Source organism: Sphaeramia orbicularis, chromosome 21 (assembly GCF_902148855.1).
Source record: "Sphaeramia orbicularis chromosome 21, fSphaOr1.1, whole genome shotgun sequence".
NCBI lineage: Eukaryota > Metazoa > Chordata > Actinopteri > Kurtiformes > Apogonidae > Sphaeramia > Sphaeramia orbicularis.
In genome coordinates, this window is record NC_043977.1 from 49,791,340 (window position 1) to 49,817,334 (window position 25,995).

Below are 25,995 nucleotides of genomic sequence, written 5' to 3' on the forward strand. Positions count from 1 at the left end.
AGATATTCTAATTATTTGCCCAGTAGCTCCTTTTGAGATGAACATGGGATGCCATGTGCCAGGTTCTGGTAGGCACAAGGTGGGGTAGGAGGGAAGGGAGGTTATTATTATTATTTTTTTCTGTTTTTCACTGTTTTTCCACACAGCCAGTGCTTTACATTACATTTACATTACTTGGTTGTAATGGACACATTTGTCTTATGGAAGGACCAATATGTCTGTAAAATTATTTGCTTTTGATGAACAGGGTGGTGAAATTTCTGAGCTTTAATGTGAATGGATTAAATGGACTTGTCAAACGGAATAGAGTCTTAACACATTTGAAAAAACTGAAAACAGATATTGCCTTTTTACAGGAAACCCATTTGACATCTCTAGAGCATAGAATTTTGAAGAGGGATTGGATAGGGCATGTAATATCATCACCTTCTAACTCTAAAGCCAGGGGAGTGGCCATTTTGATAAATAAGAACACCCCTGTAACAATTGGAGGAACCATTGTTGATACATTGGGAAGATATGTTTTAGTGAATTGTCAAATTTACTCAGAATCCTGGACTCTCTTAAATATCTACGCACCCAATTATGATGATGAGTCATTTGTTCATGACATATTCTTGAAGGTGACAGGAGGACAGCAAAACATTCTTATAGGGGGTGACTTAAATTTCTGCCTGGATCCTCTTCTAGATAAGTCAGCTCTATCAGTATCCAAATCTAAAGCAGCCAAAATCACCAGAGAATACATTAAGGAATTAAATTTAACTGAAGTGTGGAGACAAATGCACCCTCAAACCCGAGATTATTCTTTTTACTCTAGTCATCACAACTCCTTTACTTGGATTGATCTTTTCTTGTGGTCAGCACAGCTGATTCACAGAGCAGCAGAATCTGGGTACTTATCTAGAATACTATCAGATCACTCACCTCTGACCCTATCCATTTACCAGTATACGCCTGAAAAAACTACCAATATGTATAGGTGGTGTCTGAACCCTACTCTCCTTCAAAAGATAAATTTCTGCAAACTCATAAGGGATCAAATTGGGCTATTCTGTGACACAAATTATGCTTCCTCTCCCAATAGCTTTATATTATGGGAGACACTTAAAGCCTTTTTAAGGGGACAAATAATCTCTTATACCAAAGGTATCAAAAACAAATACATGGGAGAAATAGAAGAGATGGAAACAGACATTTTGAAATTGGAAAAGGAGTTTCAACATTCAAGGTCTAAAGAAATACACCAGTTATTGGTAAATAAAAAGCTCTGATACAATACTTTGCATACTTACAAAACTGAAAAACATTTTGAGAAGCAAGCAAAGATGCTACGAATTGGGAGAGAAGGCGCACAAAATTCTGTCTTGGCAACTAAGAAAAGAAGAAAGCTCTAGGACGATCAATTCAATCCAAACTGATACAGATGCTGTATCATACAATCCAACAGAGATTAATGACACATTCAGACAGTTTTACACACATTTATTAAAATCAGAACCACCAGAAAATTTGAGTAACATTGATGAATTTCTGTCCATGATTGAACTGCCTAAACTTAGCCAGGAAGATCAAAATAGTCTTGATTGGCCATTCACACAAAAAGAAATTGAAAAACTTTGGGCTCACTAAAAGCAAACAAATTCAGGAGAAAGTGGGTTTCCTCCAGAATTTTATAGGGAAGTTAAGAATTTACTCCTCCCACTTCTCATGGACATCATCAACTTAGCCTCTAAGATGAGAACACTCCCAGAATCATTCTCTACAGCCATAATTACTGTGATCTACAAAAAAAGAGAGACCCATTGAAATGCTCCTCATATCAGCCAATTTCATTGTTAACTACAGATTATAAATTAATTTCCAAGGCCCTGGCTAACAGACTTGGCCAATATCTGCCACACTTAAAAATTCAGACCAGTGTGGCTTTATCTCAAAGTGCTCCTCAGTTAATAATCTATGTAGGCTCTTTAATATTATTCATTCAACAAAATTTGAAACGGAACCCAGCGTAGCTGTGGCTTTAGATACGGAGAAAGCCTTTGATAGGCTAGAGTGGCCATATCTATTTAAAGTGTTGGCCAAGTTTGGGTTTGGCCCATTATTTATTAGTTGAGTTCAAACTCTCTATCATAAACCCCAGGTAAAAATCAGCACCAATGGACAGATTTCATCTACATTCCCCTTAAGTAGATCAAGTCGACAGGGATGCCCTTTGTCTTCAGCAGTTGTTGTTTTAGCAATTGAGCCTTTAGCCAAAGTAATTAGACAAGGTCCTGATGTGAAGGGCTTTCAGGTGGGTCAGGCAGTTCATAGAATTAATCTTCTGGCAGATGACATTATTTTGTACTTAAAAGACCCTGATAACTCCCTTTTGAAATTACAAATTATATTGAATACTTATGGTAGTATTTCAGGTTACAAGGTGAACTTGGAGAAAAGTGAAATTATTCCATTGACAAATTTGGATTACTCCAAACTCCAGCGTATGAGTCTCTTTAGATGGCCTACTGGTGGTATAAAATACCTTGGGGGTATTTGTTGATAACAACCTCAAAAACCTGTACAAATCCCACTGCTCAGTAAGCTCGAAGATGATTTACGTAGGTGGATGGGCTTTCCTCTCACCTTGATTGGCAGAATCATTTGTATTAAAATGAATGTACAACCAAGACTGCAATATCTGTTTTAATCCCTGCCCATTCCATTACCACAATCCTTTCTCAAAACTCAAGTTAGACAATTTTTATGGAATTGTAAAGTACCTCGGATATCCATGAGAAAGCTAACATGGCACTATGGTTCAGGAGAACTTCGGCTACCAAGTTTTTGAAACTACTATATGGCAGTTCAAATGAGGTTCATCTCATCTTTTTTTGAGGGCAGTAACGCCCCCTCTTGGACACAAATCGGACTGTACTCCCTGAAAGAAAAGGTCCACAGGGACTTCATTTATAAACATAATTCTAGAACTGTAAACAACAGGACAGATAGTCCTATACTGAGACATTTGATAAAAATTTGGTACGAAGTTCACAAAAGTCTTGGATTGAAGGTGGAATTGTCACCTAAAACACCTTTAAAACAAAATGAATTTATACCTATGACTCTTGATATTAAGATTCTGGACATATGGCATCATAAAGGAATACAACACTTGGAGGACTGTTTTGATAAGTCTTCATGTCATTTGAGCACCTGAAGAGGAAATACAACTTGTCTAATCAAACTTTTTTCTGTTATTTCCAACTACGATCCTTTCTGAGAGCTACTTTGGGTCCTGAAATGAATCTGCCTGTCATGAATGATGTTGAAAGATTTCTTTATGAAGGGAGCACATGTAAATTAATTTCTAAAATGTATCGCCTGTTGTTGAATGAGGGCCCAAAGCCAGGTTTGCATAAGTCTAGAATGAAATGGGAGTCAGATCTTAATGTTACAATTGACAAATAGTTTTGGACAAATTTATGTCAGAACAGCTTGTCTACTGTTATTAATGCCCGGTATAGATTGATCAACTATAATATTTTACATTAATTATACCTCACTCCAGAAAAATTACATTCATTCAAATCTAATCTTTCAAAAACATGTTTCAGATATGGCACTGATGTTGGTTCCTTTCTACAGTGTACCTGGCTATGTATGAAAATTAAGCCTTTTTGGCATGATATCTGCTCCACTTTAACCAGGATCACAGGGGTTAATGTTCCAGTGGACCTTGAACTTTGTTTGCTGGGGAACTTTACAAGTGTTCATGGTTCTCTAAAGAATGCTCAACTCAAATTTATGGAATTTGCTCTGTGTGGCCAAGAAGTGCATTGCGGTGTCATGGAAATCTGATTGCCCCCTTCTTATTGATAGATGGATTTTTGAGATGAACAGTTGCATCCCCCTGGAAAAAATCACTTACTGTCTCAGGAAACAATATAACACTTTCTTGAAAATTGGGCAGCCATATTTAGATCATATTAGTACATCTTTTACACCAAGTACTTAATGTAGTTATCTGTATTGACCCTGTGCACTGACTGTTTTTTTATGTTATTGGTATATTTTGTTTGTACACATTATATAAAAAAGACTCTGAAAATAAAATATTAAAAAAAAAAACTACACAGTTGTCATGTTGTTCTTTAGGCAGAGTAATGAGATGATGTGTTCTATTTTTGTAAAAAATTATGGAAAGTTAGTGTTTTGATTCTCTGATGTCCAATTGTTACCTGACAGATGTGTGATCTCTTTCAGACGTATGTGATTGGATATCCAATTTACTCCATCTACACATCTGCAAACCACAGTGGAGTCCTCTTTGTGGTTACCCCGACAAGCGACAAAAGATCTGGTATGTTTTTGAGCAGTAACTGTTTTTTTGTTTTGTTGTTGTTTAAGCTTTCAGAGACTGTGTCTCACCAACTGATGATCTTTTTACATTTAACTAAACAACAATCACATTCCAGGAGCCTATTTCATTCCTCTATATACCTGTTACATCTTTCTTACCAGACACTCCAAAGCTTGACCATAACACTAAGTAGTGTGATGAAAGTGGGTCTCAACTCATTCTGTCTACAAACATGGAGAGATTTTAGAGTATATTTCTCAAAAGCACTAATTGTAATTAAAATAAATGAAAACAACAAGAAAAGCACTCAGAGAGTGCAGACCTCTGCTAAGGCAGATCAGTGAGCTCCCGTGGCCCCCCCACCCCTGATCACCACCAAAATTTCATCATTTCTTCCTTGTGCCAGTATCAGTATTTCCTGAAAATTTCATGAAAATCCATCCATAACTTTTTGAGTTATCTTGCTAACAAACAAACAAACAAACACGCATGCACGCAAACACAAAAGGAAAGCGATCACAATACATGCTGGCGGAGGTAATGAATAATATAATACATATTTAAAAACAACACATCAAACTGTCCCCTGTGTGAATGTGTAAGTTAATGTACGCATCAGTATCCCATTATTACGGGTTAGTTGTGAATTCTGATAAATGAATGTGATGCTTGGACGTGGTTAAATTTCTTAATGAGGTGGAATTTTATTTTGGTTTTCCTCCATGGGTTAATATGTGATTGATCAGTAGACAGTCCAGGGCTCCCACAGTCATGGAAATATCGAAAGTAAAAATCATGTTATGAAGCAGACATTGTTCATGTATTTAAATGTTAAAGCTGATATTTTAAAAATTGACAAAGCAAGAGAGCAACATGGGATTTCCACGAGGAAACTGAAGATGCATTCTTTAAATGAATTCATTGGTGTTTGTTATTTAACTAAAACCAAGTCATACATGCTTTATCTATGTAGTAGCTTTTTTTTTTTTTTTTTCAAATTCTTGATTCCCATTTGAAAGTAACGGACTGATCAGAGGCTTCAGAGCTTTTTAATTTTCATACAATAATTAACTGCTTGTCCATGTACTTGAATGGCCATGGAAATTACTGGTTTACTTTTGTTAGAGTGGAAATATGCATGGAAATCCCCCCTTAACTTAAACCACCTTTGTGATGCTGAAAATTCTGTGTTGAACCTGAAGTTACCTCATTATTATTATTATTATTATTATTATTATTATCAAACTCTCAACCCAGCCTCATGAATCAGGTTTAATTTCTTCAGAGGTTATGAGACACTGGCAACCATGCACATTGTGGTGACATTGTATAAGTGTGCAACAGGCTGATGTTTGCCATGATGTGTGTGTTTGCAGAGTTCCAGTTGGTTGCAGTGCATTTACCACAGAGTGGAGATCAGCTGGTGGAGGCCCGGGAGTTCTCTGCTGTACTCAGTGACGTCAGTTCCAACCCAGCAGCCACATCCTTCGGCAGAGGGGTAACCAACACACCAGCACAATATCACATCACAATACCTACAACCCTAGTGATGTCCACCAACTGGCTCTGCTACTACTGGACAGATATGAGTTTCAAAACTTTGACTGTAGAAATCACAACGGACACTTTAAGGAGTTGCAGAGTTAGTTTTTCATTGTATTTAGTAGCTGTAGTTCACCTGTTAAAGCAAAGTGTAGGTTTGTAGTAGACATCAGCTGTTTCATACCAATTCCTGTATTGATAGTCTGTCTTTTCTCTCCTTAAGAGACACCAATTCCTCTAAACAACAGAAAAAATGAGATAAAAAAGTTCTTAAGCCTCTTGTTTTTTAATTTCACTCTTTCAGTAAATACCACAAATATATCTGTACTAAGTAACTCACTGTTATGATCCTCATTTATAATGTAAGACTGTAAAGTAGGTTATTATATCCAAAGGTCAGAGAATTGTTACAATGAAAATTAAATACAGTCTCACTGCATTGGTCTGAACTGTCTGAGTTTTAGAACATTGCAGACACAAGGGTCTCAAATAGGTGAAAGTTGTATGTCATTGTTCTGAACATTTTGTCTGAACTATTTTCCAAGCTTAGTGAGCAATTCATTAGCAAATAAGTGGTCTGAAATATTGTTTATTAAAGCCTTTACTTAAAGAACATGGTATTAATATGCTGCGTTTGGTTAAAATTCAACCAAGCTTTCATCATTTGTGAGTAGAAACACTTTCAGATCGGGATAATAATGGATCTCGGATTTGGCACCAAACCTATATGTTATGCTAATGCATGGTTTGTGAATAAGGCTCAGTGTTTTGACTTTGGGTTACAGCACCTTGGAGGACAGCTAATCAGTGAATTGTTTAAAAAAAATGAGCAAAATTATCCTCAGTTGTATCTTTGATGTCATTCTCACAGGGGGAGTACATTGCTTCAGCCAAAGGTTTGCAGTTGGAGGTCTATTTCTTCAAAAAGCAAAAGCCATACAGGTGAGCCCTGGCAGGGGGCGTTTCTGGTATAAGATGACGTTTCCAGAAGATGGAAACTGAATAAAACGTCATTCCTCACATTGTATTCACACACACAGTATATCACAGATGGTTCACAGCTTCAATGTGCACATAAATGTACACTTAAAAACTTTTATTCAGCTGCTGTCTTCTCTGCACTGAAAAAACTATCTGTGTCCTCTCTGTGGCTTGTAAAAAGGTTTTTCCTCAAAGAAGACAACAAGAAGGGAGGCAAGAACACATTCACATGCTTAGCCTGTCATCCAAAAGATGACTGCATTGCCACTGGACATGAAGATGGCAAGATTCGCTTGTGGTGAGTGAAACTTGGCTTTGAACCATGGACACTCATGCAGTTTATGCTGCCTTCATGTGCATGTGCTATCGGGAAGATGATCCTTTCCACTTGTGAATTAAAAATTACGGGTGCGTTGTGTTCAAATGCTTTTGTTATCATAGCGAAATGAAAAATGGCTGACAATTTATTGTGACCTTCTACTTCAAACAGCTTTGAATATGTTAATTCATCCACTACAGCATTTTTTTTGTAAATTATGCAAACTGTGTATACTATAAATGTGCAAAATCATCAGCTAACATTGGCAGAACATTAACTCTTTAAGTGCCAGACAGTTAAGGGGCTAATAAGCCTTAAAAGTGCCACAGAATTTGGCCGTTTTTCAGTATTTCGCGTCGTTTTTATAATATTTGAAGAATCCTGCAGGAAACCGCTCGGTAACATCCGACCGACTGCTGATTAGATCCAAAACGCACCGGACGCAGCCGATTCATTATTGATCGTAATTTGCATAATTTATAATAATAATAATAATAATAATAATCTTTATTTATATAGCACTTTTCATACATTAAAAACTGTAGCACAAAGTGCTTTACATATCAGTTTAAAAATCAGTACCGCCCTCCACCCACACCCACCCACTCACCCGCACACACACACACATATACATGCAAACCCACAAGCTCACACATACTTAAGAAGACTGACTGAGCACGGGTAGACCAGAACAAAAATGTTCAAGTAAAAGTAAAACATCAATTTAGGAGGCGCTGTCTCAGGGAGCCATCCGCACCAGGATGCAGCCGCCGACCCCGGCGACCAGGCACCAGCAACACAGCCCCGCATCCCAACTAGTGGGAGAGGGCCAACTGGGACCCCCACCCACCAGAAAGGAGCGGACTCCAGTGAGAGAAGGCGCCACAGCCCCCGGAGTCCACAGCCGCCCCCCGGCATGGAGGGCTCCCTCTGATGAAACACCGGAGAATAAGAAACATTAAAAAGATATAAAAATATTATTCGGTCGCGTGACCTCAAATTCCCGTCTGCTTGGTCTCAAAAGGGGGACACAGAAAGAACGTCATCAAAATGTGAGAAAGAAATGGGGGTGGATGGTTTGTTTGTACACAAATGTGGCGTGTTCTCCAAAGCCGATCTGATCGGCCCGTGGCACTTTACAGGTTGTTTTCGTAAAGCCGATTTAATCGGCCCATGGCACTGAAAGTGTTAATAAAAGCATTGTTTATCATTCGCGATGACTTCCTCGTTGATGTCCACCATGTTGACAAAGGATAAAGGTTATTTTCGTCTTGGCAGCTCGTGGATCCAAATTTTTTCCTAGTTCTCCAGTAGAAAATACAACATGAAGGGGCGTTCATGTGCATGTTCATATGTATAAAAGGGAAGATTTAATGCTGTTTGGGGCTGAGAAGGAAGATAAATTTTGATATATCTTTCTTATATCTCTTTTGATATGCTTTCCCATCAAGGAGAAACTTCAATCACAAGAAGGAGTACACGTACACCACCCTTCACTGGCACCACAGTGCTGTCAGTTCACTGTGCTTCACCCCAGAAGGTACACGCAACACTGCTGCACGTTTAAAAAGAGATGAGATGCATTATAGTTACGTCAGATTTGGTAGGTTATGGTAAACAAAGACCCACATCCTACCTGAGCTTACACTTTGTTTTTCCAGGAACCAACCTGCTGAGCGGTGGCATAGAGTCAGTGCTCGTCCAGTGGCGATACAATCAGGAGAGCCAGCGAGACTTCCTGCCTCGCCTGGGAGCCGCCATCACACACATCGCTGTCTCACCTGATGGAGCTCTGTTCTGCACATCCCACTCTGACAACAGTAAGGAGCTGCACTCTGTAATACCCAATCTGATGTAGCCTTGTACTTAATCTGTGCAGTTATGTGGAGCCACATGTATAGTATTTATTAATTGTGCTGACACTGAAGGTCTGTCTGCCTTAGTCATATATTTAATGTCGGGCCAGACAAAATGGAAAAAAAAAATTATATATCAACATATTTTCCCTGAATCTGGATATTTTTCTTTCTCAGTTGGGTAATGAGTTCAGCTGTTCCTCAAAGCCAAGAAGATGTCCCAAAAATTATATTCAGTCTAAGTCAGCTTTATTGTCAGTTTTGCCATATTTACAGCACATACAGAAGACTGAAATTGCAAATCTCTAAGACCCACAGTGCAACAAGGAACATAGTTAAAAAAAAAAAAAGTAATACTGTTATAAACATAGAATATAACTATAAACAGTATTAATGCTATGTGTTAAAATAAATGTTTGTTATGCTGGATTATGTAGCTCAAAAAATCAGTGTTATGGACAATACATGATATTATTGGAAAAGACAAAAACCTAGGCACTCACTTGGTTAGAAAATTGAATTTTTTTAATGTTTTTTTATGTTGGTCTAACTAAAAGGAGACGTAGAGATAGAGTGGCTGAACATAGGTATGCCATTTGGTTTAGGAATCTCAATATCCCAGTGGCTAAACATTTTGTGAAGGCTCATCATAGAAATTACTCGACTCTGAAGGTTTCTGGCATTGAAACCATTACAGTGGATGCCAAGGGTGGGGACAGAAGCCAATGCCTCAAACAAAGAGAGGCCTATTGGATTTATGTTCTCAAGGCCACAGAACACCTGGGCCTGAATGTAGATTTCCATTTATCATGTTATTTATGAGTTCAAAATGATTTCTTCAAATTAAGAGCTCTAGTATTTTTTTTCTCTTTTTCCCAGCTCCTCCTGGGACAGCAGGGTGACAGTCATGCGTTCCATCAGTCTAATGTTTTCTATGATAGAAATAAAAAAGGCTCATTGCAGGTGGCTCCTTCTATAACCAACATTTTGTAATGGATTTTTTAGCCGATGTCAACAGAATCTTTAGGAGGTAAACATCGTCTGAATCCGGTTCGTCTGGGAAGCAACAAAGATACAATACTGTAAAGGAGCAGCGAATGTTAAAGCCCAGTGTTTTTGATATTACTTTGGTTACCTCCAACCAGAAGAGCTGAATAAGTGGGCGCAACCAAAAAATGTGCCCATGATCTGCTGTAGCCTCCCCACCCTCTGTCCAGCACTGTGTAGAAACAGCACTGAGTTTTGACTTTTGTTTAGGTGTAATTAAAAAACGAATCAGGTTTTTCCAACCAAAGTCACGCCATGTATTGGAGTTTGATGAAAAATGTACTTCCCATGCCTTTGTCCACATGTCCTCTGTGATTACAATGTTCAATTTTCTTTCCCATTTTTGTTTTATGCAAGTTGTTGAGTCCATCTTGAGTGTGGTGATTTTTCACAATTTTTCATGAAGGAAAAACTCAGTTAATTGGATTTTGGCTCTACCTGTTACACAAAGTCTTGCAGGTCAAAGTAGACTAACTGCACTTTGAACATGTTTACATGCACATAATATGGTAGTTTTTGCCATAAGTCTGAAAAAGACAAAGTTCTTTACAAGCTCTTTACATGGTTGATAAAACTGCAAATAAAAATGATTATTCTGCTAATGTTCCTGTATAAATGCAGCAGTGCATACCCGGAATAAAAAAGTTTTCAGAATTTTCCCATTGGTGGCAGATATTCCACTCTATGTTTTCAGTGTCCCTCTTTTGTGCCATCAAACAGTCTGGAAAAGTTTTGATATTTCCTCATCTCTGTAAGTTTGTTGATCTATTCTGTCATAATGTTGAATGCTTTGCAAGTTCCTCCTTCCAACTAGAAATATGGACTTTTCTGTCATGTGCAGTGAAGTTTTTTTTCCAAATGCACTGTATACGTGTCTAAAGAATCTGCATTAAACCATGATCATTTTGGGATATCCCACATCTCAAATGCAAAATGTTCCATTCAGAAAAAGACCCTCAGAATATTCAGAATATCCAAAAGGAATATACTTTCCATGACACCTGTTTTCGTGATATTATCATAATCTAAATAATTGCGGATCACGGTTACTCAAGAATCATTGATACGCTGGCCTTTGCGAAATGAATGAAGGTCTTTGTGAGGGGAAGGGTGTGAGACAAGTGAAACGCAAGCCTTATCCTCCAAAAGACTGAGATATTATGTACTCAATGCAATAGTCTTTTAGTACATAGAAGACACTGCATTATGTTGAAGACTTGATACTGTTTTTAGCATTAATATCTGTATTTCTCCTTGTAGAAATCACAATCATCAGGAGTTCTATTCAAGTGTCTGCTGTCATTCAGGGCCTGGTCAAAGGTGAGTACAGACAGAAGGTGGCAGCAGCGTGTAGACTGTGCATTAACATGTTACAGAGACATATATAAGTGTGGTGCATGTATGTACATTTTCAAGCACTAGTTTACATTTCCTTAAATTTTTTTTTATCAAAATCAGCAGATTTTTCTTCACTGTGACAGTGAATCATTTTTTATATTTATTTATTATTTTTATTTATTTTCCACTGACTTGTACATCTTGTACCAATGCAGTTATTTTCTCCATTTTGTAGATGTCCAATGTTGTGTCCATCCAAGCTGACAGGGATGGCTTTTCTTGAATCAACCATATCCTAGTCACTGTTTTTTTGTTTTGTTTTGTTTTTTTGTTTTGTTTTTTTCACTGGCGAACAGCAACACATTGATTAGATATTTGTCTTGTCTTCCTCCATTCTTGTGGTATACACCCAAAGTATAAAGTTTTGATTTTGAAGGGAATGACGCATTTAAAAATAGGTGAATCAGTTTTATGAAGTTGAACAGATTGGGACGTTTACCTGAATATCTAAAGATTAACAGATAACATCTCATACACTGTCGGTGTTGAATTGTTCATCAGTGTATGAGATGCACAGTTTTTAGTGCTGCTGCATTAGTTTGAAGTAGTCTCTCATATGTCTCGTTTCCTTGACTTTTGAGATAAGATTGAAAATTGTGGGGGCATACCTTTTTAAAACTGTTTAATTAGATAAAGCCTTTAAAAAATGCCAAAATAAATCATGAAGTTGCTATAAGGGCTTTTGTAAGATTCCTCCTTGCTCATGAATGAACAGATTTTCCATCACTTTTTCTTCTGTCCTCTTGCAGGAGACAGTGTGAGGACAGACTTGATGGTGGATCCTCGTAGCAAAGCCCTGGTGCTGAACGGGAAACCGGGGCACCTGCAGTTTTACTCACTCCAAAGAGACAAACTCCTGTACAATGTAAGCACCCACCTCTCTCATATTCTGCAGGATGATAACCAATAGAGTAAATTGAATTACAAACATGATTTTGGAGATGTGACTGGTCTGACTGTGCATTAAAGTGTAATCCATAGACGATGTTATGTCTTTGCAATAGCTGGACATAGTACAGCAGGAGTACATTCATCAGTCGGGCCTGGAGCAGTTTGAGGTGGTCAAAGCAGCCTTCGATGCCTATGGAAACTGGCTGGCAACAGTGGAAGAAAGGAAACAGAAGCCTACTGAACTGGAGCTGAATTTGAAACTTTGGGCTTTTGATGAGCAGACGCAGAGGTGAACTGGCTACTCTGTCTTATAAGTGTCCACTACTGTTATTTTAATAATTGGCCCCAAAAGTGCATTAATGTAGGAAAAGTGTAATAATAGTATGTTTTTCTTTCTGCTCTGCCCTGGAACGAATACGGTATCACCTGCAGTTTTATGCTGAACACGACTATCTCGGCCCCCCACGAGGCCCGGATTACAGCCATGTGCTTCTGCCACAGTACCGACAGCCAGACCACCGTGCTGGTCTCCGTCAGCAAGGACGGGCACTTCAAAGCCTGGCAGCTGGCTCCAGCCACCCACACAGAGGGTAAGCTCACATTATGCTGGGCTTTCACAAAGTTTGTCTGAGCAGTACCAGTGATCTGAAGTGCTTTGTCTCTGCACCATTGCACACTTTGACTTTTCTGACCATGTTAAAAGTCCACTTTGATCTTTAGGAAGAACAACTTGTTTCTCAGTTTTAGACTGTGAACAGTTCTATCACTCACAAGAGAAGAGCACATGCCTGGGACTGACACTGGCTAGATGACCTGTTTATTAGCGGCAAATGATGATTATTTTTTATTGCTCATTATTTTATTACTGATTAATCTGTTCATTGTTTGCTTCATAAAACATTTATCTTATAGAATAAAAGAAAGAGACATTGTATGCACATTGCTTCTCTAAAAATGTATTGATCCTTATTTTAGTGAGAAATCGAATAACTTGTAGGAAGCACCACATCCTTACATTTGAGAAGCTGAGCACAGGAAGGAATGTAGTGATTATAAGTGTCTTAAAATGAGCATTTTTTTTCTTTAAAATATCAGTATTTGTAGGACAGCTGTTTGAATCCTGCTCTGTCATGGTCATGTGCTGTTGCGTCCTTGGGCAGGACATTTCATCCACCTTGCCTCCAGTGTTACACTCACTGGTGTATGAATGTGAATGAATATTTGGTGGTGGTCGGAGGGGCTGTTGGCACTGATTGGCAGCCCCAGGGCCACTACAGATGTAGTTTACCACCACCAGTGTGTGAATGTGAGAGTGAATAAATAATGGATTCAATGTAAAGTGCTTTTGAGTGTCTAGAAAAATGCTATATTAATCCATCAATTATTATTATTTTTATTGCTGTAATTGCATGTAATGACACCTTCTGTCAAAGTAAATCCATTTAGTGCAATGGCCAGTTTTATGGTAATGAATTCTCAAAATCTAGACAAACATTGGGATTCAATGATGTTGGTTCACCCCTAAAAATAAATACATTATTTACTGCCTTGGGAAGAGATGTATCTATAAAAAAAAAAACACCACACACTCGAATTAAAGTGATTTTAAAATGCTACAAAGTAAAATGCTTCACATAACATATGAAGTCTGAAAGTGAACATAGGTCGTTTAATCCAAAATTCTTAGTTTGACTGTAATTTTGCACATTTGTAATCTGCTCACATCTGAGGAATCACTAGCATCCCTGCATATTAGTTTGAATGTAAGGTGTTTCCATGGAGTCTGAGCTAAGTGAAGGTATAATTTACACTGTACTAATTCCATGCTCTTTGTGTGTGTCCCTCTCATTCCTTCCTCTTCATTGGGCACTCAGATGAAGGTCCGTCCTGGTCGTGTGATTTCGTCGGAGCCTATCACAGCCTGGTACCAGAATGCTGCTGTTTCTCAGCTGATGGCTCTCTGCTGGCCGTCAGCTTTCAGGAGGTGGTGACTGTGTGGAGCCCGGCCTCCTGGGAACTCCTGACAACTCTGTCCCAACCGCCAGGAGCCATCAGGTCAGAACTGAACATGTGCACGAAAACATAGACTGATTCTGAAGTGTCAAGGAATTCAGTGAACAGTTAATGAACAGCATAAGTAAAGTACAGACCAGGAAGAGTGATATCGGCTCATTTTAAATTTAATCAGATAAGCATTAGATTTAAGCTCTGTGTTTGAGCCTACATTCTTCTTTATGAGGTTGCTGTAGAGATGTTTTACAAATTATCCTTCTTTGCATGTTTATTAGACCCATGTACTGTACAAAAGAAATGAATGAGGGCACTGTGATTGTGGACTACTGTTCTGAAGCCTGAAGTTTGGCATTGTCACTTTTGTCATTTAGAAATGCGACAATGCATCTGCCATACCGCAGATATTTTACTGTTTTGGTATAAATTGATATATTTGCTGATTTTATAAATCTTTTGACTGTAGCTGCATTGCAGTGAGTTCTGTTTCACTTTAGTCTGCTATCGTGTAGTTGCTAAAGTGTGTTGCCTGAACATCAGTTCAAAATTATCAGTCCAAATTGTCATTTTAAACAAAAGTATTGATACATAATTTCAACATCTTTACCATATTTGGACAAGAGGGTGGAGTTGGGGAAGAGCACGTGTGAAACTTGTCTAGTTAACACTAACTCAGACCCAATGAAATCATCAACCTGAATGCTAACTGGGTCATTTTATATTAATTAACGCTTTAGCCTCTTGCTAAAATAGCAAAAGGTCTGCTAAGTCAGCCCTCCTCCCCTACTGAGGTCCGAACAAGCACAAATACAAGTTTAAGCTTTTTCTTTTGCTTTAATCTGGCAAAAAGTTTAAAGTATTGAGAATGTCAAACCTAAACAGTTGTCCTGAGGTAAGTGTACAAAGACCAGAAATGAATGGTCCAGTGGATCACAAAATGTTACTGGAGAGTACATGGATATATCCAGACAGGTTACCATCCCTCGCATAGTTTAGAACCCCAATAGGATTACAGTCGGCCTCGCACTGAGTCTGTTGAAAAAAGAAAAGAAAAGAACAAGAGAATACGACAGTTCACTAGTCCACTAGTTGAGGACCCCTGCTTTAAGTCATTTCAGTCACTTGCTAAATTTCAATGTGTCTAATGTTCTTTGATAACAGTAATGTAACTTTGCATAATACATGAACTCACTAATTGACAAGATAACAGACAGACCCAAACAATCCATTACTGAGTTTTTGCCAACATGTGTCTGGGTTATCCCTACAGGCCAGACTGTAATTAAGGAATGCAAAACTTCATGAAACATTAGTGTGAGAAAATCCTTTGGTGGTCATGGTATTATAACATCTTAACTACAACTACAATAGTGCTATCTGGTGAAAAAATGACAGAAGCTCTGGAAGTCATCTGTCAATCAAAAGCCTGACAGTAGAGCTCAAAGCCCTCTATGAGCCCAAAAATCTTATTAACAGAGGAGATGTTGTATTACCTTGTCAGAATTGACTTTATTCTAAAGCTATAGTTGTTACTCCATGATTAGACCTTGACAACAAGATGTGTAAACATAACCTTTGTGTGTTTGCAAGAATACTCCACAGGGTTAAATTACTGTTTGTCTTTGCACCTTTAAAACTATGTATGATTATTTTATCTTAGGTTTCAAATAGGAGTATGTGACATCAGCAGCAAAGCACATGTACCCTCAATACAGAAACACAAAGCCAAAGAAAAATACATACACATGCACCCAACGATTGTAGCCAGCTGTTTTAGGCAATAGTTTCCTGGGTCCTTTGAAAATATAATTTCACCATGCTAACACCAGTGTTTTTTTTTTGGTGCTGGTATCCACCAACTGAACATGGGGACAGGCTGTTGTTTCGCAACACTGATCATGTCTCAGGAATGTTGGCAGATGTTCTCAGCACTGTAGAAGGGGTCATTCAGGACACCAAACTACTGTTGTTAGTTTCTGTACCACTTTTTTTTAAAAAGGAACTAGAAACTTTAAAGTTCTTCTGAAAACTTTCAGCTTTTACAGCGGGCAAAACAGGAACAAAACTGTTTTAAAAAATGGGCTGACAATTCTCTAAACATCAACATAAACTAGAATTATTCTTTGCAATGTCCCACCCCCACTGTTTACTGTTGCCCATCAAATGTTTGCAACCCATAAGTCAACCAGCAAACACCAATAATTAAATTCACCTTTTATCTGTAGACTTTCTGCCTCTCCCAAGTTTCCCCTCAGGTCCTTCATATGCTGGATGGAAATGCATCTAGTGGCCATTATTCTAAAGGATATAATGGCAAATAGAAGTAGTAGAGAAGGGATTTTTGGCAGCAGTGGGATGAGATAGTAGTCTGATAAGAAATATCAGTTGTCTCTGCTTAAATAAATGACAGCTCAATGGATAAACAATGCACCTAGAATAATTTACATTATCACTTAACAGTCAGATTTATTGACTTTGAGAGTGATGTTCAGTGTTTCAGATTCTTTCATTTATTCGATTCCTAATAAAGCTGAAGTAGGAGTTAATTTTAGACCTTGTCAAATATATTTCAGAGCTGATTTGACAGATTATTAGCAAATGCATCCAATAAAACCTCTGAAACACTAGAAAGAATTACATTAAAAGACTACAATATGTATTTCAGATCTTTACAATATAGTGTTAGTTTTATCAATTAGGAACTCATCTGTGTGCTCCACAGTGACACACCATTTACTATGAGCTAACTCGGCAAGCAGATAGTCACAACTGAAGACTGTAAAATATTGTTATTTTTAAGTTGGGTAATTGTGCACTATCTTAGGCTCTTTAAATTCTTTATCTCGCATAAAAGAATGTCAATTGTTGCAAAGCAGAGACATATTTTCTTGTTTGATAACAACTGTTTGTAAAGTTAACCAACATTAGTTACGCTGAAGCAAACAACAATGTTTTATCGGAATTATTTTGTGTTTCACTGAAATGCATAAATTAGTTCTTTCTCTGTGCTTCTCTCTCATATTTCAGAGGTGTAATTATTTCTTTTAGATACCATACTTTATATCGGATTGATTATAGGTATAATGTAATCCTGTCTGAAATTCTTAGACATCCAGAATAACAGTAGAGCTTGCAGTTGCTCATATAGGACTGGACAGCAGCCGTTCTAAGGAGGAACTTAGCGAAGGGTCACTTTGTAATGAATGAGCAGATACATGGAATTTGGGAGCTGACAGGGAATTTGGTCGTCTTTAAAGATGAAAGAAGAAAAACTGTTGTGACAGCTGCCCACTTCCCCTTATGCAACTACCACCTATGGATATGTAGAGCCGGGTCAAGTGTTGACATCACTCTGAACAGCCTCACTAGTTGAGCTTCACCGGCTCGTCTGCTAATAGACATGATTAAACAAACCTGACAAATGGACTTTTATTGAGAGAACAGTCTGGATGTAGCTTGTGAAATCTGAAAAAGATTCCAGACCTTTTCATTTGGCTCTTTGTGGGTGTTCAGGCTCTCTGTGTGTATGTTACCATTTGAAGCCCCCAAAGCAGCAAAGCTAATCCGGTGAAATATGTGTAGTATGAGGGGCTGGTTGGTTAGACTGCATGATTGTAGCCATTTGGGATTCTTTACAGTCACAGGGCAATGATGAATAACTGTTTTTTTCTCCACCAGGAATCTTTGTTTTGGGCAACTTACCTGTTCTAAGTATCTGCTGGGAACCACAGACAAGAACTTGCTCTGCTGCTGGAACCTACTCACTTGCTCTTGTAAGAACACCAGCCTATGGTCACAAATTCAGTTTAATATATGATTTGTGCTTCGACCATAGAATTAATAACTGGTTTTGTTTTGGCAGTGGAGTGGAGTACCTCTATGGATGTCAGCCTGCTGCTTTCAGACCCATTCTCTGAGAACATGGCTGCCTTCTGCTGTCAGGCTGGATGCACTGACTGTAAGTCATCATCATGACACATACTGGAGCTCTTTCATAAAATCTCTATTCATTTATAGGGCAGTGTAGACTAAATAAAGTGTGCTCAATCTGCAGTTAGCTGGTCATTTGTAGCAGGAAGTGCCACTTGAGACTTCAGGTGAACTACAGTAACTGTCCATTCATGGTATCACAAGTGATACTTCTTCTTTGTCACAAATTACCTTTGAATCATTTTTCAGAAACTAGCAAAAGATACAGAATGAAACAAACTTGTGTCCTGAGGGTGGAGATGTTTGGAATCTGCTCAAGTTTTTTTTTTCTCTCTGATTTTAGTGACAATGTCGTTTCACTCAGATTCAATAATGGTTGCATGCCTATTAAATGCACAAATCAATTTTCATTTGTTCATGTTTTGTTTGTTTTTTTCATTAATCGGTTCTCTTCTTTTTGCTCAGTGTTTGTTTTTAAGCCCAGTGAGCCTCGGCCGCTGTTTTCCCATAAGGCTGTGTGCTTGGGGAAAGTAACTCGGGCCGTTTTTGCGCCAAGGGAGAAGATGCTGGAGAGCTGTGAGGAGACCAGCCAGTGGCTCAACCACTCTCAGCTGTACTTTGTCACTCAGTACATGGTAAACACACAACACAACGAAGCAACATGGCATTAGCTCCAAACTGTTTTATTCCTGTCCGCAGCAAAAACAGAAATGACAAAGGGCACACCTACTAAGAAGTTATAGATGCATATACAGTATCTGAAACATTTTTTTTTTTTTAATCATAGGAATTCAACATTGCATACAGTCTTTCTAGACATATTAACCTACATACACACATGCACACATTCACCAGAGTAAATGGGATTTTATAAAATAAATATGCATTTTCATGAAAATAAAGGAGCAAAATAATTTTTTTGTTTTTATTGATTGAGCCAAAAGATGTTAAGCAGTATGTGTGATATGTGTGTTCACTAGTATTGACACTGTTGAGGAGCTCAAGAGAGGCACTGAAGAACATGGGACTGTGTATAAGGATTTTCACGGACACATTTCTGGTATATAAATCAGTGTACAGGCTGAGATGGTTGATGTCTTAGGCCCTGTTGACCCACTTTAACATACATTATGAATGGTTAGTCCCATGTGGACAGCACGAATGCCTAGTAACATGCATTGGTACCCAATATCTCAGACCACTTTTGATCGTGGTTGTTGTTGCATATGTCGAGTGTAAAGACAAGACATCTGAAAATTAGTAGGCTTGTACAGTTGAGAGATCACAATATCTACATGTCATATAATCTGGTTTATAAGATCACCGTGCAAATACGAGAGTCAACAGGTTCTCAGACAGATGTAATAAAAAGTTTATTTATCAAAATAACACAAAAAAATTCTACATAAGCTCCATTAGAATTTAAACACTTTTGCAAGCTATGTTTCCATTGGTAGATTCCTTCTTTGTGGAATTGCTGGGACTAAGGACTGCGCATTTTGAAATTATAACATTTGTCTGAGAACTTTATAACTCTCCCTTGTAATCAGCAGTTAGCAGATGTTTTAGCAATTTCTGGAATTTTTTTGGGTCTTCTACCTAGCATTAGCTTGCTTATTATCACATTTCAATGTGTCAAATTGTAAGGGTGAGCTTTTTTTGCTGTCATGTATAATCAAAATGTATTACCGCAAGTTACGCCACTGCTGCTTTATATACTTAAACTGCTCTGATCTTTTGAGGTGTCTGCCATTTTTGCCTAAATTTCCTGGGCTAGCTAATGACCATAATGCATTGTGGGATGCAGTGGTTGATGTAGTAGGGCGATTCAGATACCTGTGATGTGTCACAAATGTTGAAGTTTGTCATATTGTTTGGTAGATTTGGTCACAGTGAGTATGACACAATGAGATATTTTTTGATTTCAGTCAGATTCCTTACCTTATATTTCACCCAGTGTGTTCTTATTACAGTCCCTTGAGTAAAGGCGTTGGCTTTTCCTGTCAGTTTAGAACAAGGTGCTGTTAATTATCGTCTGCACACTCTATTTGACCATGGCTGCACTGCTGACTGATGTGGACTCTCCTTTGCAGGACCTCTTGACGTTCACCACCAAAGCGGAGGAGGACAGACTGATGGCCTCTAGCAAACAGGTACACGGGCCCACTACAAACCTTGTTTTTTATGGCTTGGACTCAAATTTAAGATTAGTGAACTCTGATTTTAACTCTTTAAGTGCCGGACAGTTAAGGGGCTAATAAGCCTTAAAAGTGCCACAGAATTTGGCCGTTTTTCAGTATTTCGCGTTGTTTTTATAATATTTGAAGAATCCTGCAGGAAACCGCTCGGTAACATCCGACCGATTGCTGATTAGATCCAAAACGCACCGGATGCAGCCGATTCATTATTGATCGTAATTTGCATAATTTATAATAATAATAATAATAATAATAATAATAATCTTTATTTATATAGCACTTTTCATACATTAAAAACTGTAGCACAAAGTGCTTTACATATCAGTTTAAAAATCAGTACCGCCCCCCACCCACACCCACCCACTCACCCGCGCACACACACACACACACACACACACACACACACACATACATGCAAACCCACAAGCTCACACATACTTAAGAAGACTGACTGAGCATGGGTAGACCAGAACAAAAATGTACAAGTAAAAGTAAAACATAAATTTAGGAGGCGCTGTCTCAGGGAGCCATCCGTACCAGGAGGCAGCCGCTGACCCCGGCGACCAGGCACCAGCAACACAGCCCCGCATCCCAACTAGTGGGAGAGGGCCAACTGGGACCCCCACCCACCAGAAAGGAGCGGACCCCAGTGAGAGAAGGCGCCGCCACAGCCGCCCCCCGGCATGGAGGGCTCCCTCTGATGAAACACCGGAGAATAAGAAACATTAAAAAGATATTAAAATATTATTCGGTCGCGTGACCTCAAATTCCCGTCTGCTTGGTCTCAAAAGGGGGACACAGAAAGAACGTCATCGAAATGTGAGAAAGAAATGGGGGTGGATGGTTTGTTTGTACACAAATGTGGCGTGTTCTCCAAAGCCGATCTGATCGGCCCGTGGCACTTTACAGGTTGTTTTCGTAAAGCCGATTTAATCGGCCCATGGCACTGAAAGTGTTAAACAGAAAAAAATTGGACTTATTCTGGATTACTGATCTGTTTACATTTAGCTTTTTGGATATTTTAGTATTTCTGTGGAACTTTTTGTACATTGTCAATACTTTACAGTGTATATTTTCAGTATAATTTTGTGTAATATTTTTAATGCAGTCTCTTTGCACTTGTTTTGTCTTGCACATGTTTTTACTGCTAAATAAGAAACAGAGGTGCTAACCTGATTTTCATTGTTCCTGTAACAGTGACAATAAAATATCTATTCTATTTATTTTTTTAATTAATGACCTCAAATAAACCACTAATATAGAAGGTTAAACTCTGTGACACTGGAAACTATTGTTCTGATCTGGAACCTAAGGTGTCCTATCTTATCTTCCCTTTAAGCTTGTGATCAGTGACAGTGTTGCCATGACACCATTCTCTGTGTTGCTGGGGAAACGAAGTCAACAGGAGGGTCAAGAAGCAGCGAGCAGCCTCTTAGCTGAGAGAACACAACTGCCACAGGGCTCAGCTGCTGTCAGAGAGGTGTGTACTGTGGCTTTTGTATACAAGTGGATTTGTTGGTGTAGAAACGTTTATTACAACCAATAATGTTTTCATCAAATTGGACTGAGGTCATGACAAAAACCAAGAGAAGAACCAGACTTTGAGGGGTTGAAGCCCAGTCAAAAACAGTTATTTTGTTATGACACTAAAATAACAATTATCATTAAGACCATTAAACCTCTGAGGAATGAAGTGCATTTACCCTTTAGTATTTAATACCCAGAGTAACTCTGCTAGTGAAAATTCAAAAGTGCAGATAAAAGTTCAGCGTAGCCTTGGTCTTCTCAGTACACTGCTCTGTTTTATTTCCTGTTGGTACAGATCAACTCTAATTTCATTAAATCTGATTTGGCTGGTATCTTCTACTGACAGACACCATGTGTTCTTCAAACATGTCATATGACAAATGACTCAAGTTATTGTTTTCATTTTAAGAAGGAAGTTTCAGATCTAATCATTAATGGCCTTAAATAAATAAGATAAGATGAGATTTGTGAATCAACTTTAGCAAAGAGCCCTGAACCCAGTCTAGCAGTTCTACTAAGGATCTGGGCCATCACAGAAAGCTCTAGAACAGGGGTGGGCAACCTGTGGCTCCAGGGCTGGCTCTTTGTTTCTTCTGTCCCTGGACAAGAACTAAAGAGTTAATTTACATTTAGTTACATTTACTTATTTACAATCTGAAGAAACGTCTTCACGCTCAGACAGATCATTGAATACCAGGCACCACAGAACTGAACAGGACCTTAACAGACCTAAATTTAGGCTTAAATGAATCTGAATCACAATGGGGTTCAACTGACGCTTAAACATTAACAAAATTGTTGAAGTCACCAATTCAACCTCAAGTCCAAAACAGGTGATGGCTTCAGTATGAAATGTGTTTTGTTAGGCCAAAGATCAGAGAACCTGCAAAAACTGTACTGTACAAGAACATTTTAAATGTATTTCAAATGAAAAAGTGCATCATATGTTTTTGTGGTACTGATACCTTTTTCTCCTTCTGGTTCTTGGCTCTTTGGACAGTAAAGGTTGTGTGTGTTGGTAGTGTGTTAACCATGGATCTGTTCCTCACAGCTACACCTACAGTTGATACTTTTAAAACTCGTTTAAAAACCCATTTTTATTCTTTGGCTTTTAAACCATACTGAGAATTGACTTTTTGGTATTTTATTTATTTTACTTCATTTTATTTTATTTTACTTGTGTAGATTTTATTATCTGTTTTTTATTTCTATTCCTGCTTTGAATCTGTACAGCACTTTGGTCAGTGTGTGTTGTTTTTAAATGTGCTTTATAAATAAAATTGACTTGACAGCTCCTGCAGACCCCAGCCCACGTCCTGCCCTCCACCTCATTCCTGTGCTCCATGTTCGTAGAGTCTCTGCTCATCTCAGTCACAGACAACAGGTAACGATAATGACAAACTGAATTTCAAACATAAGTAGGAATAAAATACAAAGGTGAACAAAAGGTGAAGACAAACCATAAATTTAAACAGAATACTCCATAATATCAAAAGAAACAAATAAAAAGAAAAGAAAAAAAGGCCGCACAATATACAACTACTTCATTGTGGCTCAACAACACTTTATGTCCAAAATTGAGTAGGCAGAAGCCGAGCTTATATTGTCCTACCCCAATTTTACACGACTAATATATACAGTCCATAAAAAAGAACAGGTCAGCCACTAAGTTACTGAAATAGAGCTGAGGTTATAACATACCATAGAGAACAGAACAGCACAAAACAATGCAGCTGTATTTCCTTCTTCAAACATTTCCATTACTGTCCTGGGTTAAAGTGCTGTTCCTCATCCTTATATTTCTTTAAAAATTTTATTTTATATATTCCTTTAAACAGATTTATGTTTTGACTTAACATGAAATAATCTGTTAGACTGTTCCATAACTTAACCCCTGTGATTGAAACACATCCTTTGTTTTTTTAAATCAAGGTCTTTTTATTTTCAATTTTCAAATGTATAACAAGAAACCTACAACTTGAACATGACACAATACAACTACCCACCTACTTTCTTTTACTGGACCTTCATTGAGTATATGAAGGTTATTAAATATGCTTACGTCCAAAATATATAGACCCCTTCAAACATATGTACACACACACATATACATATATACATATATATATATATAGGGTATGTGTGTTCACATACACATAAATAAGGGGGGGAAACACACTTTTAACACCTTTTTACAGTTGTTCTGACACAATGCATTTTTCAAATATTTTTCCTTCTTAGATTATATCCCCCTTCTCTAAATAAACAAATCACTAAAGCCGCACTCAACGTGGGATGTGTAGAGAAATCAGAGGGGAGGATATTTGATTTGATGGAAATCATCCTTAAATCACAGTGGACCTCATATGCACTCAGTGAGTTAGACAGTTCCATGGCGTGGAGTATGAGGACAGCCACAGTGGGTACTTGTTCTCTGTTTTTGTTCCACAGGGGGAAAGTGTGACTCCTCATTAACCACTGAACACTTACTAATGTCAGTGTGAGTTGACAAAAATCTGCCAGAAATCAGGCTTCACGTGATTCAGCAAGTCAAGAGATCTAGACTAAAATGGTCCACATGGGAAAATGTGCAGCTTGTTGTCGATGTCTGCAAATACGCCAAGTCACGGTAACTTTGTGTGTTCTCATGGCCTCAGGGAGGAAAACAAACAAGCAGAGGAGGAAATGGAGAGTGAGAAAGAGGAAGAGGATTCGGAGGAGGAAATGGAATCTAACATCCCGAGACCAGAGCAGGCATCACAAGGGGGAGTGTGGCTGACGGACACCCCCGCTCTGACTAAAACTCAAGCTAGGGAATTAAGAAGGGTGAAGAAGCTTGACCACAGCTGGTTTACTGGCCTCCTGGACTAACCTCTGACACATCCAGTACAGCACAGACCTTTATCACTGTGGACGCCTCAGCTTTTGTCCTTTTGCAACAGCGGATCATAGTGGACTTGTTTTTTTGAACAGAAAACCAAACATACCCATGTGTAAACAAATCTTTGCAATGGAAAGTATTTGTATGCAAAAGTGCTGAACACCCTCAAGTCCTTACATTTGCTAAGTCATGGCAGCAGTTAGTTTAAATTGCTGTTATTAAGTCTATCAGTTTACAGTTTAGTTTAGTTCACTTATCTATAAAATGACTCATAAGAACAATTCATATACAAATACAAGCTGTGGACACATTGAGCTGCAGCTGAACATGAACAATACTCATTCCTTTGTAGTCTTTGCTTTTGTGAGTTTTTTTTTTTAAATGAATATTTTGCAACATATTTATAATGTTTTCCAATTTCCTCTCTGCATTTGACTGGTGTTCAATTTTTATGCTTGCATATTTTCAGGTTATTTGTCCATTCGTCCCTTTCTTCAGAACACCTAAAGGGGATTTCTTCAAATTTGGTGTAAACATTCACTTAGACTCAAGATGCTGAAGTATGTTAAAGGTTGAGTGCGTGTTGTATTTAGTGACACCTAATAGTGAAGTTAATAATGCACACTATGGAATACTCCTCAATTCACCCTCCTTTATGCTTTCTGCAAATAATATGGAAGACTTTGTCTGAAGTCTGTGTTTGTTTTGTCAGTTATGGGATCTTCAGTTAGGGGGATTTTGACTTTGCCCTGAATCCAAAATAGCAGGTGATAATGGTGGTATTGCCCATCATTGTAAAAGAAAAAGGTCTGTTCTGACTTACTGCAGAAGGGTAATGCAAACACAGTTGTAAATTATGTACTAAAAAAACGTAATTCAGCCCTTCTAAGTCTTACACATTGAAACCTTCTAAACTGTAATGCCACTGTCAGCTGCCTGGCTCCAATAAACTTCAGTTCAAGAAATGTCAGTTTCACTTTAAAAATACAAAGTCTGTTTTTTTTTCCTGGAGACTGATTTCACTTTATTTAGACTGTAAGCTACTAGTGTTTGTAAATTGTTACATGGTG

General features: G+C 38.2%; 1 protein-coding gene across 1 annotated transcript in view; it reads left to right on the forward strand.

Moving 5' to 3' along the window:
• The window catches only part of wdr75 (WD repeat domain 75), a 28,739-nt gene extending 2,956 nt beyond the window's left edge, over positions 1 to 25,783 (forward strand). The window contains 18 exon segments of the mRNA XM_030125582.1: positions 4,249 to 4,345; positions 5,722 to 5,843; positions 6,759 to 6,829; positions 7,050 to 7,166; positions 8,639 to 8,727; positions 8,849 to 9,007; positions 11,351 to 11,410; positions 12,238 to 12,353; positions 12,493 to 12,668; positions 12,812 to 12,969; positions 14,254 to 14,434; positions 18,068 to 18,162; positions 18,252 to 18,347; positions 18,785 to 18,954; positions 20,413 to 20,472; positions 21,857 to 21,997; positions 23,337 to 23,428; positions 24,702 to 25,783. Coding sequence (XP_029981442.1) covers positions 4,249 to 4,345; positions 5,722 to 5,843; positions 6,759 to 6,829; positions 7,050 to 7,166; positions 8,639 to 8,727; positions 8,849 to 9,007; positions 11,351 to 11,410; positions 12,238 to 12,353; positions 12,493 to 12,668; positions 12,812 to 12,969; positions 14,254 to 14,434; positions 18,068 to 18,162; positions 18,252 to 18,347; positions 18,785 to 18,954; positions 20,413 to 20,472; positions 21,857 to 21,997; positions 23,337 to 23,428; positions 24,702 to 24,915 — 2,214 coding nt within the window. The 3' untranslated portion in view covers positions 24,916 to 25,783.
• Positions 25,784 to 25,995: the final 212 nt, after the last annotated feature.